The 12,497-nt window shown below is 40.6% G+C and overlaps 1 protein-coding gene across 2 annotated transcripts; it reads right to left on the bottom strand.

Moving 5' to 3' along the window:
* Positions 1-2,855: 2,855 nt before the first annotated feature.
* SARAF (store-operated calcium entry associated regulatory factor) lies at positions 2,856-12,488 on the bottom strand. Of its 2 annotated transcripts, none has more exons than XM_074866708.1 (6): positions 12,357-12,488; positions 11,707-11,882; positions 10,065-10,452; positions 6,852-6,960; positions 5,660-5,778; positions 2,856-5,148 (listed from the first exon to the last, which is right to left on the bottom strand). In XM_074866708.1, the coding sequence occupies exons 1-6, from the start codon at positions 12,448-12,450 to the stop codon at positions 5,123-5,125; spliced, it is 912 nt and encodes a 303-aa protein (XP_074722809.1). In that variant the 5' UTR covers positions 12,451-12,488; the 3' UTR covers positions 2,856-5,122. The 2 variants fall into 2 exon arrangements, with proteins under 2 accessions (XP_074722809.1, XP_074722810.1); XM_074866709.1 differs by having other exon boundaries at positions 6,852-6,957.
* Positions 12,489-12,497: the final 9 nt, after the last annotated feature.

Here is a 12,497-nt window from a genome sequence, read left to right as displayed (position 1 = left end):
TGCCTCAATAAATACATCCCCCCACGCTGATTACAAGGGCACAGGAGGCCTACAGAAGATGGTTAGCAGGGGCCATGATCTCAGGGCTACAATTGCAAGGCCGGGTCTGAGGGGATCCTGGACAATGACATACAAATACAGTTGTAGTGCAAAGACTGCACAAGAGTCTCAGTGCTGGGGAAATCAAGGCAAATGCAGGAAATGAGCAAAAATTCCCTTTGGAGTAACTCAAGAGAACCTGGTATTCAAGCAGACTGTGATTCGTCTCCACTAAACTTCACAGTGGATAGTGTGAAGACTGAATCAGGCTATGGCTCAGATGGTCCTCAGAGCAAGACGTGTCAGTACATATCACTGATAATTGCCCTTAGGACATCAGTTGCCCTTAGGACATCTTTAGGGATGTAGGATGAAACTTTCAAGCCCAGTAAAATAATCCTGATACAACTTCAATCACAGCTACCTAGTATTTCCTGCTGTTGTGTGAAAAGAGCGAGCAGACAAGACATACCAGGGCAAAGGCTCCACCTGCAAGCCTGGCTTTGGCTAGTGCAGGTGTAAACTTGCTAAACTTCATCATGCTTGCTTGCTGCTCTTTCCATTTCCGGCCTTCTTGGTTCATTCCAAGACATACTGTGGTGGGAAAGAAACATGGATGCAGGGCCAAGTTCCCCTTCTTGTGCTTGGCACTAGCACTGTGGCATTTTCAGAAGCATCTGATATCTTTAAACACACATCTACCTACAGGATTTACAATGGCATGCCTGTGGAGTGGCTGAACTAGCACATTCTAGGCCAGCTTCCTAGTTATACAAGTCTTAGTCATTCCTAAGGTAGGATGGAGAGGATGTTTTCAGGTCTTCTCCATGCTGCCAGTTCATCAGTCCTTAATCTGTTCCAGCCACCAGCTGCCAATACTGTACCCTTGACAAAAATGCCTCCCTGACACAGGCTGAAAAAAGTTATTTTCACAGACATACTGCCCACAAAGGTCAATTTGCAGCCCACCAGTTTGCTCACTTAACTTCATCTCAATCTACTCCAGCCATTCCCAGCAAAATGTACTTTTTGCAAGTGCTTGTCACTTTTTTACTGAAGAAACATTGACACTCAGCAGGAACAGAGGGAGCTGTAAGACAGAGACAGTGGGAGATAAGAAATACAGGCCACATAAAGGGATTCTGCTGATTATTTTCATTAGCACTGGCAAAACACAGCTGCAATAGAAACAGAGATGTCAGAAAGTGAAAACTGCTGTAGACAGACAGACATTGGGAAAGCAAGAGAATCAGCTGCAGAGGAAGGTTTCAGCAAAATATGCTGAGGGATATATGGAGTCTCTCCCAAGCAGCACTTAACCCTGAACTGCCTCAATAGGTACGTAAGGAAAACAAGGGACCTGACAATGTTTCATTACATGTTACATGAGACAAAAGCATTGTCTGTTGGTACAGATCACATCTCTGTGAGATTTTTTTAAATTTTATTTTTGTGGCTTTGCTCCTATAGTTTGGAGGCAGCTGGGCTACTGCTGTAGCAGAATCACTGGTTGACAGGTACTCTGAAAATATTAAGAACTAATGCTAATTTGCTTTACTAAGGAGGGAAAAATACACCACTTCTAATTCGTGCTAAGTGGACAACAGTCTGCATACAAATACTGCATTTTCAGCTTTTAGATGGCTGTGCCGGCAGGCATTGCTTGCTACTTTATTCCAGCAATTTCTCTGTGCAACAACTCCTACTGCTGGAAATCGTGCTACCTGGCTTTCCAAAAGTTCCTTTTGGAACTTAGTGATGTAAAGTGATGATCATGGAAGATTATTTTTTTTTTTTAAAAACAACATATCAGCAAGGTGAGATGATAAGTCTAACCTACACCTTGCACTCAGAGAAAAGAGCAAGTTGCAAAGCATGAGCGTCTGCAGAACCAGCCAAGATCTGACCTGGGAGTTGAGTCATAAGACAGAATGGCATAGAGAAAGCTTATCTCTGTGCATCTTTTTTTTCTTTCATCACATGCTTCAGAGGAAGTCAGCTGTAAAACCAGGAGTTTCGTTCCTGTAATGAGCTTTAGTTTTGTGTGAGAATGTAAGCCATGTCTGAGTATGAGCAGAACTAGTCCCAGGTGCCAAGCAGGACTGCAATTATCCTACAACAGCATTTAACAGTTTAAGCATTTTCATATGCCTTGCAACCATGAAGTTGCTGTGAAGATGCTGCCAAAACCCTATCCAGGAGCAGAAGACAACTATGACCTTCCAGATCAGATGTGAGAGACCTTGAGCTTCCTTCCTGAACAAGTATGAGCTCTAAGCTGCCTTCCACAAGTTCACTTCATTCAGGAGCCTCGCCAACATCCTTGATCTTTGATCAAAGAAACTCTGATATCAGAATTTGCAGGCCTCTGTTTAACTCTGCTTTAGTACCATCTCTGTTCAGCAGTGACACATTCTCAGTATAAGCAGCAGGTCTGTCAGATGCTATCACAGGAGTTTTGCTCTACTCACAACCTGGAACAGCAGCAGCAATCATAACTTCTTTTGAAAAGTTCAGCTCATCACCTTGTAAAACCAAGAGCTCACCAACATAACGGAGCTTTTCTGCAGACTCAGATGTGAAACCTTCATTTACAAGAAATCCTCCATTTCTTTACATGGTTCAGTATTTTGTAATTGAAAATCTGATCAATAAAATAACTCTGTTCCCAGTATTGTTTAGTTTGTTGAAACAATATACAGCTTACTGTCTCTGCATCTGGGGTGTAAAGGATGTTATCACACCACCCGGGAAGTGGATGATGAGACATAGCCAACCTTGAAAAACAGACAGTGCCAACCCTGCAGACCTCAAGATAGTGCTTTAAAAGACAAAAATACTCCTTTTTATTTCATTACTTTAAAGAGAAGGGCAAAAACATCCTACAAACAGATTCAGAAACTATAGTAATTCATCAAGTTTATGCATCAAATCACATTTCATGCAGAAACTATACATACAAATGAAAACTGAAACATTTCATAACACATCATCATTTGAGAGCAAACTTCAGCTTCAAATTACCCAGTTAGCAAAAATCCAGTTTCATTGTTCTGTAATTAGTTGGCAAAGAATATTGACTGTGACAAGTTTCAACCTGAATACACTTAGAAATAAATAAAAACTCCACATTTAAAACAATTATTTTACTATATTTTGTCAAAAAGATAAAAGGGTTATCATATACATTTCCTCATAAAAGGTAAAACTCTCTAATAGTCCAGCAGGAAGGTCTCTGTCATTTCCCTTTCTAGGTTGATAGAGCAGGCTGTAGTGAAGGTATTTTCTCCCAATCCACAAGCAGCTCTGAGCAGCAAACCATTAATTTACCCTCAAATTATCAACTTTTTCACGATTCCCGCATTTCCAGTACAAGCTCTACAATTTTTCATAGTTTATGTTGACTGCTAGAATTTTTTTTTTTTTTTTTTTTTGGTGCTTAAGCCAGACATTGAACTCTGGCATTATCATTTGAGCCAATTATTTCTGTACTCATGAATGGACATAGTTGCTTTTTGATGAGTAACACTGAAGTCACTTTCCCAGACTAGCCACACCTGCTAAATCTCCTTGTGGAGATGCAGCTTGTATCAGCAAAACAGTGCTTTGCTTTTGCTGTAATAGTTTACATCAGTTCCCAGACATGGTATTTTCACAAGGATGAAAGCTATGCTTTGCAGACTGCTGCCAGCATAGAAAAGCTGTGCACACACACTTCTAAGCTGTACTAGGATGACCTCTGGAGAAGACCTGGTGGTCAAGCAGCCCATTTTTCACTCACCTTCTCCCCTCCCTCCCCAATCCTGAGAAATTACTCTGGGGTTTTTTGTTCTTTTTTTTCCCTCCAGTAATGCCTCTCCCATGGCATAGTCAATCACGCAAGAACTATGAGACACTTCTCAGAGCCCCAAAATATCATCACAGAACAAAGCAAGGCCTCTCTGCTTCCCACTCTGACAACATTTTGGTTTTAAAAACACATTTGGGAAAGTTTACATCCCATTAAACATTCAATTTCCTTTCTTTGCTTAATCTCAAGGCCTGCTATGTTCTAGAGATACTACTAGTTTTGGATTAAGAATGCTCCCTTTTGCAATGAGCACCTTTGGTTTACTGTGTCCTGGACAGGTCATCTAGAAGGACAGACTGTTCACATCAGAAGTTTTCACAGCATTGCTAACATCCACCTACAAAGAAAACTCTGGAGCCTCCATATAGGGAAAGTGTCTATAGCCACCTGAATTAGAATTACCTCAGTTTTCCAGAAAAAGGTCCAAATCAGAGAAGGATCATCTTGTTTCATTGCAGGTTTTTGGGGTTTTTTTGTGGTTTTTGGTGTGGTGGTTTTTTTTGGTTTTTTTGGTTTTGTTTTGTTTTTTTCATAATTTATACATAAAATACCCCAGGTTTGCACAGCCACTTGGATAAACCCTAAAACATGGAATGTCCTCAAATTGGCAAATTTTGGCTCCAACAGTCACATAGCAAAGATACAAACATTATATTAATGTTAGTCTCTATATATAGTTTTGCTCTTTTCCACTAAGGAACAACCCCAACACTCATCTGAGTAGCTGACTGCACTTAAGAGCGATGTTCACATGAATTTTACAAAAACAAAAGTAGCTTCAAAGAGCAGCAATCCTTAGGCATCACGTGAATTACACGCTAGTCTTTCAGACACTGGACCACCAAGAAAAAAAACTCAGAAATTCTGGATTAAATGAAATTAAGCCCAGAACATGAGTAAGATACTTGCTTTGAATTATCTGGTAAGGCTACCATTGCTATAATCCCTCAAGTATAAACAGATATACGGGCACTGTAACATCCTTCTTAACTTGGATGTGTCTATTTTGTATCTTATGAGAAGCCACTGTTTTGAAATAGCAGATGTTCCAGGACCTGAGATACCCTAAACAAGAGTGAGGGTCCACATTTCCACAGGGAAGGAGAGGAATTCTTTGCCTAGTCCTTCACACCTCTTCTTGTATCCACTTCTGAATCCTACCACTAATAAAAAAAAGTACTAGTACACAGTAAGAATTAGTTCAATCACTCAGATGTAATAACGTCAAGGATTTCATCTTCGTTTTGTGCCCCCAAAGCCTGCAAAGAGGAAAAGAAGTGTCAGCTCCACCATAGCCTTTCCACTGGGCTCTCTAGTTCTAAAAAGGCTAAAGATGGCAAGCGAGACGAGTTAAACATAACCACATAAAGTATAACAGCAAGCAACTGTGGGCTGACTGGCCTGAAAAATATTCTATTCTTGCAGATTAGACAACCCGTTTTTACAAAGAAATCATGTTTGCACATGTCTGCTAGAGAAGGGCATGCGTGGGGCACACCAAAGGGGAAAGCCTTAAACTAATGCACCTTGCAGATGAAGACAAAGCCAATACTGGTGCCATGCCCACTGTAGGCCTGTGGGGAGTTTCACGACCCACGATGCTGCTCTACTTCCATAGGAAACAGAAATAAGGGACATTGTTACATTCCCACCTGTACCAATTGGTAAAATAAAACAAAGAATGCTTGCTGAACCTCAACTAACATCTGTGTATTTTTGATAGGACAAAGTCTCTTGAGCGTCAGGAGATTAAAAGGTCTTTTGTCTTACCAGAAGCAGTTCTTGTTCCTGAACTGGTACCTTGTGTGGAATTGCTTGACTGCCCATTCATTGGAGGGGCAGCTGTGGCATCTGTCCACATACTGTAATACGGGGAACGCGGCTGTGCTCTGATGAGAGAGCAGAAGGAAGGCGCTTCATTAGTGACCTCATGAAAAATTATGAAGTTACCATTCCAAAACAAGGGGACTGCATCTCTGAGGGAAAACTGTAAGCAGGCAGTGCCTCCCTATTTAATGTAATTAACATGTTGAGAGCAAGGATATTCATCTGTAGACTTTCAAAAGGAAATGAAACCTCATCCTTCAGGATAGGCAATTCTAACAATAGCAAATGAGAAAATTTTTCCTTCTGAAATTATGATCTTAGATTCTGTCAGACAGGAAAGTAGATTTGACATCTGAGGCTTTAAACTCATTTTGGCAACACCTACATCCCAGCCATGTAAGACAAAAGAAAACATCCCTCTTAACTATTTTGAAAAGATTGTATCAGTAAGACTAACACATCACAACCTTTGACTCACTGATTTAAAATTACTTGCTTCCATGGATACGGAATTCCCTACTGTTGAAATTTACAAATAAAACCTTTTAACACATTATACCTTTTAAGAATTCTTAGTGGGGCTAATATAATAAAACAAGATCATAGACTCATAGAATCATTTTGGTTGGAAAAGATCTTTAAGATAATTGAAATTAAGATATGACCTTTCAACCTCTAAAGCTCTACTCAAAGTGAATTTATAGGCAATTTCTACTGTTGATGGTACCACTGTCTCAGCTTCATCTTACTTGATTATGAGATCAAGACTGCACATTGTATACTAGAAATTCTCTTATGGCCCAAGTTTTGACTTCCTTAATAAACAGGCAATCTTGATAAGACTTCTGTTATAACCAAAAAACACCTTTACAATGGAGAAAGATGCTTTAACACACTCCTCTCTACATGATCTTGCTCCCAACCTTTCAATATAAGAAAACATATGTGGCTATAGTTAATCTGTTATATTACTGCATTACTACATTACTACAGGATTAGACTTGATACACATGCAGTTATTCGATAAACAGAGAAAACTGCTTCAGCTCTAAAGATTCCCTGCAATGTAAACATAGTATATGGCACACCCCCTGAAAGCTGAAATATTCAAAATCTGATAGTATGCGTATTTTACCTGTGACTGCCAGCCAAGTAGCCTAGCAAGCCTCCAGCTCCTAATCCAGTCCAAAACCCTGGTCCTGAATTGGTTCCATGATGGGAATGAGTCCCAAAGCCATTGCCTTCTTAAACAAAATTAAAATGGAAAACACATCAGTTAGTGGCACCCAATCCTCAAGCCAGCTGTTGCAACAAGACTCTCCCCTGTTAAGATAATGGAGAATTAGACAACAAACTCCTCTTGACTTCAGTAGATTCTTGATCAAGCTTAACCTGAAAGGTCTTACAGTTTGGAAAGCAGAAAAAACCCCCATAGAAATGAACACTAATGTAAAGAGTTTTACATTAAAAATTAGCTTCCACTGAATCTCACTGTCCTGATGTTTGCAAAACATGGCAAAGAGTCCCTGCCTGTAGATTTATAGACAGACAAGTTAGGTTAAAAATAGAAAAGGAAACGAAGAAAGAATAATCTGTTCAAGGTTACACACCAGGCCAGAAGCAGACACAGGAACAGAAATCAAGTACATAAAACCAAACAGTGAACTAACCGCTAAAACACACAGCTTCTAATCTCACTCAGAACAGCTGCAAATTTTGAGTAACAGTGGCTCAGTCTAATAGCTAACATTACTTTGTATTGTTTCTGGTAATCCTAGTCTGGTATTTGTTATCAAAAGACATGCTAACTGCAATCACATTGCAAAATTTATTATGCATGAGTCACCAAGCTTGACAAATACCTTGATGAAACTGCAAGCATATCAAGTAGGTTGTGGGGGGCAGGGGGGAGTCAAAGATTTTTTTACATGTGACCTGCATAACATCAGGTTCTGACTCAGAACCAAATGTCTTCCATTTAGAAATAAAAAGAGAAAATGAAAATTAAGGGAGAATAATGTTCTGGTCTAGAGAAAAATACAGATGCAAGAATAAGCTCAACCACAGGTTTAACACATAAGGAAGTGTAAAAGGCAAAGACTGAAGATAACATTAGTGTCTCCCTGAAATATGCCCTTCTAAACAAGTGGACCAGAGATTTTGTATGTAAAAGTTATATAGGGCCTGGTTTGTCTTCAAACTGGTGTGGATTGTTTGAAGTCATGGAAAATAAAAAAAATAATTTAAGTAATCAGTTTAAGTCAACATCAGATTTGATGTTTAATTTCATTTTGAATGCATTGGGAGAAAGATAAACTCTCATTGGGATGATATAGGCATTAAACTATGCTCATTTGGAACAGAAAAAAAAAAGTACTTAATTTGCTGTAAAAACGATGTTAATCGGGAAGATTAACCAACTCATTTGTTCAAAAGCACCATGGCTGAACATTGACTCAGAAAACTGAGTCATTTTTTGTTGAAATATCTAGAGTAAACACTAAGGATCATGTCAAACCACTAACAGGGAAAAAGTAGAATTTAATTAAGATAGGCTAGCTAAACAAGTTTCACAGGACACATTCTGCATGTTAAGGGGATTTAAAATGAGGCAAATTAAATATTAACAGCAATAAGTGAACAACATTGCTTTGCATGGCCGTTCAGATTTTCAAAGACTAATACATTCCTGGAACACATGGAGGTACACGCTCGGAGATGAGCTTTTGCTCTGCTGCCAAAATTTAAGGCAGACACTAAATGCATGCAGTACCATAACACTTAATATTTTTAAGCTGGCCCCACATTCAAGAGGTTTTCCTCCATACTCTGAAATCTAAGGAAAAATCATTGACACTCGTTACTAAAAATGCCATAAGTTAAGCCTTATATGGCTCCCAATGTGCATTTTAAAAGTCTTAATTTTCAGTAATCATCAAGTAAACATATTTTCAAGGCACTACCCTTGCTGCATTTCAGACTCCTGCAATGAAAAATGCATCGGTGCAATTAATTGACAAGGAACAGGACAGGAAAAAAAAAGCAAGCAACCCTTTGCTCTGTTCTGCCTGTGTCCAGTATGACAGAGCCCCATCTTATGACCAGGGCTCTTACTAAGTACCACAACAACGCCAGCAGCAAGTGGCATGCCCACACAAGGTCATGGAAGCACACGCAGCATAGACTGTGTGAAGTCTGAAATAACTACATGGAAACCAATCTGTAAAACCAATCTGTAAAGCCACTAGTAATACAGAAGCAGAATCCCTGTAATTTTCTGCTGCAGGTACATCTGAAAGTTTCTGCTGCACATGCCTGGCACAAGGGTATCCAAAAGAGTTATATTGGCACCCTCTGTTGGCCAAGTAGCTTGAGCAAACCTGGAAGAAAGTATTAAAAAAAGCATTACAAAAATATAAGCTTTTGACTAAGTAAGCTTAATCCTTGCTATTTATTTACTTGCTAGAATCCTTTCTCTATCTCACAAAAAAAAAAAAAAAAGATGGAGATGATACAATTTGTCAGAATATAATTTGAGTTCCAGTGCTGTGAGCATCTCAGGTGTTTAAGAGGGTTAAATAAGTTGGTCAGACACCAGACTAATAATGTTTCTTTCCCTTAGACACTATGACCATCTAAGGCAGACCATTTATTAAGTGACAAAAGTCATCAGTTTTATGGGAAAAGAAAAAGCCCATCTTTTCCTAGCAGCAGCCTTGTCACTGCTTATAAAATTTCCAACTTCAGATAAAAGGCACCACATGAGATTCAGGTGCTGCACCTCTAATGATAGTTCACAGGCGCTGTTCCCTGCTCTGGGAACCAAATCTTTCAACTGCTAGGAGATGGAGCACCAGCTAAACAGAGGACTGGTACATGATACTTAACTCCATCAACTGTTTTGTGAATGAAACCAGGGGTCAGGTAGCCCAACAGCTGAAAGACCCTTCTGTAAAGTTTCAAAGCGCTTCTTTGGCATAAGCTTGTTTCCGCCTGCGTGAGGCTATTCTCTCTTCCAGATTACTTATGAAAATTATTCTTCGCTGTCACAATCCTCCTATTTCACAGAGTGTGAAAAGAATGCTTGCAGAGCATGGGGAGATGGATTTTCAAAGGTTCAAAGGGCAGCTTGCTGCACAGCCTGCCCTGAAAGCCTGTGGGAAACCAAGTTCTTATTTTCACTTTTGAACAAAGAACAGAATGCAAAGCTGGCTGCAGGCTCTGCAGTCAATTCAGCAGTCAACTGCCAAAGCATTGGGTTTAAGTCTATCCCACCTGCACTTACTGTTGATAAAACAGCACAATCCTGCTTGCTCTTCTAAGTACTATAAACAGCTTAGAGCCCTACCTGTGAAGCTGGGCTTAAAACCAGGAGGAGGTGCCTGCTCACTCTGCCAGGAAGGCCTAGTGAATCCATCACTGTCACCAAAACTCTGCTGAGGCTGCTGGTTGCTAAGGAAGAGCTTGTATACTCCAAAAGCAAGAACCAGAAGAACAATTAAAACAATCACTCCAGCACCAGAATCAGAAGAATTCTTTCTTGACTGATAATAGCTAGAGCCAAAGCTTCCAGAGTTCTTCACTTTCCTTTCACCTTCCTCAGTCAGCTCTAGCCTGAACAGCAAACTACAGGAGCCTCTTAAGATGTAAGGATCATCCGGATAATCATAGCCTTCACAGCTCACTTCGATTTGTCCAAAGCGGTATATATGTTCCAGGTCTGCTTTGCACTGCCACTGAAAAAATAAACACAATACAAAGTTAAACCTCCTGCTCCAGAGATGAAAATACCTTTCCACTTCCCCAAATATGCTCTGAAATAAAGCTGTAATTGCTAACAGATCACCTAAAAGGCCACAGGGTAAGAAATTTCTGAGCACTCTTATCTTGAAAAAGACTAGGAATTTGAAGTTAACCAAGAATGGTTTTTAAAATCCTAAAAGTTAAAAAAAAATCCAATCTTTCAGAACACAGAAGAGTTACAACTCTGGAAGATTTTGTTTTTCTACACTGAACAGGTTTTTGAAGTATCCCTTCTTTAGGTATAGGAATACTTCTAAAAATAACCCATACCCTGTGCAACAGTTAGTTCATAAATGCCTGTCCCATGTAAACTGGATGGTAACTACAAAAACAGAGTATGGAAGCCTGAAATCCAGTGTACCTGATTCCATTAGTGTCCATACAGAAACCAAAAAAAATTGGGACAGACATCATTGGGCATTCATATGCAACACTTAACAATCAGATTGTGATTCTGCAGTTGAATGTATGTAGATTCCTCAGTCTCACACTTCCTTGAAGTATCTGAACTTAGGTATCACCTCTAACTGCAAGTGACACAAATTTCAGAAAAAAAAGTAGTAGTTTCTAAATTAATAACTCAGGACAGCAGCACCAACTGCCAATTCAAATTTCACTGTATTTTTACAATACTGTATCAGTTTTAACAATTATTTTCAGCCTTGATTCCTGGTTAATCTATTGGCAGAAGTCTAGGTAATAGCTAACAAAACAGAAACACATGACTATTTACTGAGTAGTACTGATGTACTAACATGCAAGAAGAAGCCACGTAAATCTGAAATTTATTTTTAAAATGTAGAGCTGAAATAATGCAAATATTTATAGCCCTTCCTACTGTAATAAAAATCAGAAATCCACACAGCAATATTAAAGCAAGAGCACCCTCTGGGGTTCACACGAGTTTGATTTCATAAACTCGAGCAACATTTTAATTAAAACCAATGAATATTTACTATGCAGTGTTTTTACATTAGAACGTTCAGGGATATTTCAAAGATTACCTACAGCAGCTCTAGAAAATCCAAACCTAACAAGTATTTGGGTTAAGTTTTAGTTGTCATAGGTCGTCTAACAAAAAGCAAATTGAACTGACACCTTAGCCCATTACTCTTTTCTCCTTCAGACGTTACCAAGTCTGGGAGAAGATTATTTCGTTAAATGTTTAACAAGTTTTAAATAGTTACCTGTACATCATAGCCATCCCAACCTCTATTGTAACACTGAACAACCTCAGGGACATGGGAACATCCAGCAGTGCCTCCTGTGCACCGTAACTGAGGGACCGCAGCTGTCCGCCGGAATGCCGTGTACTGACCTCTGTAGAGAGTGAGCGCCTGTACCTCCCTCAGCAGAACCCTCCCTGAAACGGAGCACAAAGGTCAGCGTTTGCCCAGATGTGCTCCCCTTAGCCACAATGGCCTCCTTTCAGAAAAAGGCTGAAAATAAAAAGGACGCAATAGCGTGCTTGTTCAAGAGGCGAAGCTCCAAGAAGCATCAGACGCAAAAGAGGGGGAACACGGCAGAGTTCCCCATTTACTTCGGAAGGGGCTCTGGGTTATTCCTCTCGGAGCGTACAACCGCCACTGACCGCACAGCGGGATTACTACTACGGCACAAACCGATTTAAAGAGAGCCCAATCCAAAAGGCCCTCCTGGCGCACGCCCCAGCGCGCCCCCTTCCCTGTACCAGGCCGCCACTAGCCCAGTAGCGCTGCGCCGCGTCCCCGCCCCACCGCCATGGTGACGCGAGAAGCGGAAGAGGCAGCTGAGCGGCTCAAGGCTCCTTCGGCCGGGAGGGGCCTTGCGGAGACATACCCAGCCCCACGGATCTCACCCGGCTGGTCCCAGCACTGCGCGGGGCCCACGACAGCCCAGAGGAAGAACAAGAAAAGCCCAGGACCGGCCCCAGCCCGCCCGGCAGCCGCCATGACAGCCCTAACGTGAGTCAACCCTCTTTTTCGGGTACGACGTCTCC

The sequence above is a fragment of the Strix uralensis genome, chromosome 4 (genome assembly GCF_047716275.1).
Source record: "Strix uralensis isolate ZFMK-TIS-50842 chromosome 4, bStrUra1, whole genome shotgun sequence".
In the NCBI taxonomy this organism is placed as follows: domain Eukaryota; kingdom Metazoa; phylum Chordata; class Aves; order Strigiformes; family Strigidae; genus Strix; species Strix uralensis.
Note: the sequence above shows the minus strand (reverse complement) of the source record. Positions and strands in the feature narration are given on the sequence as shown.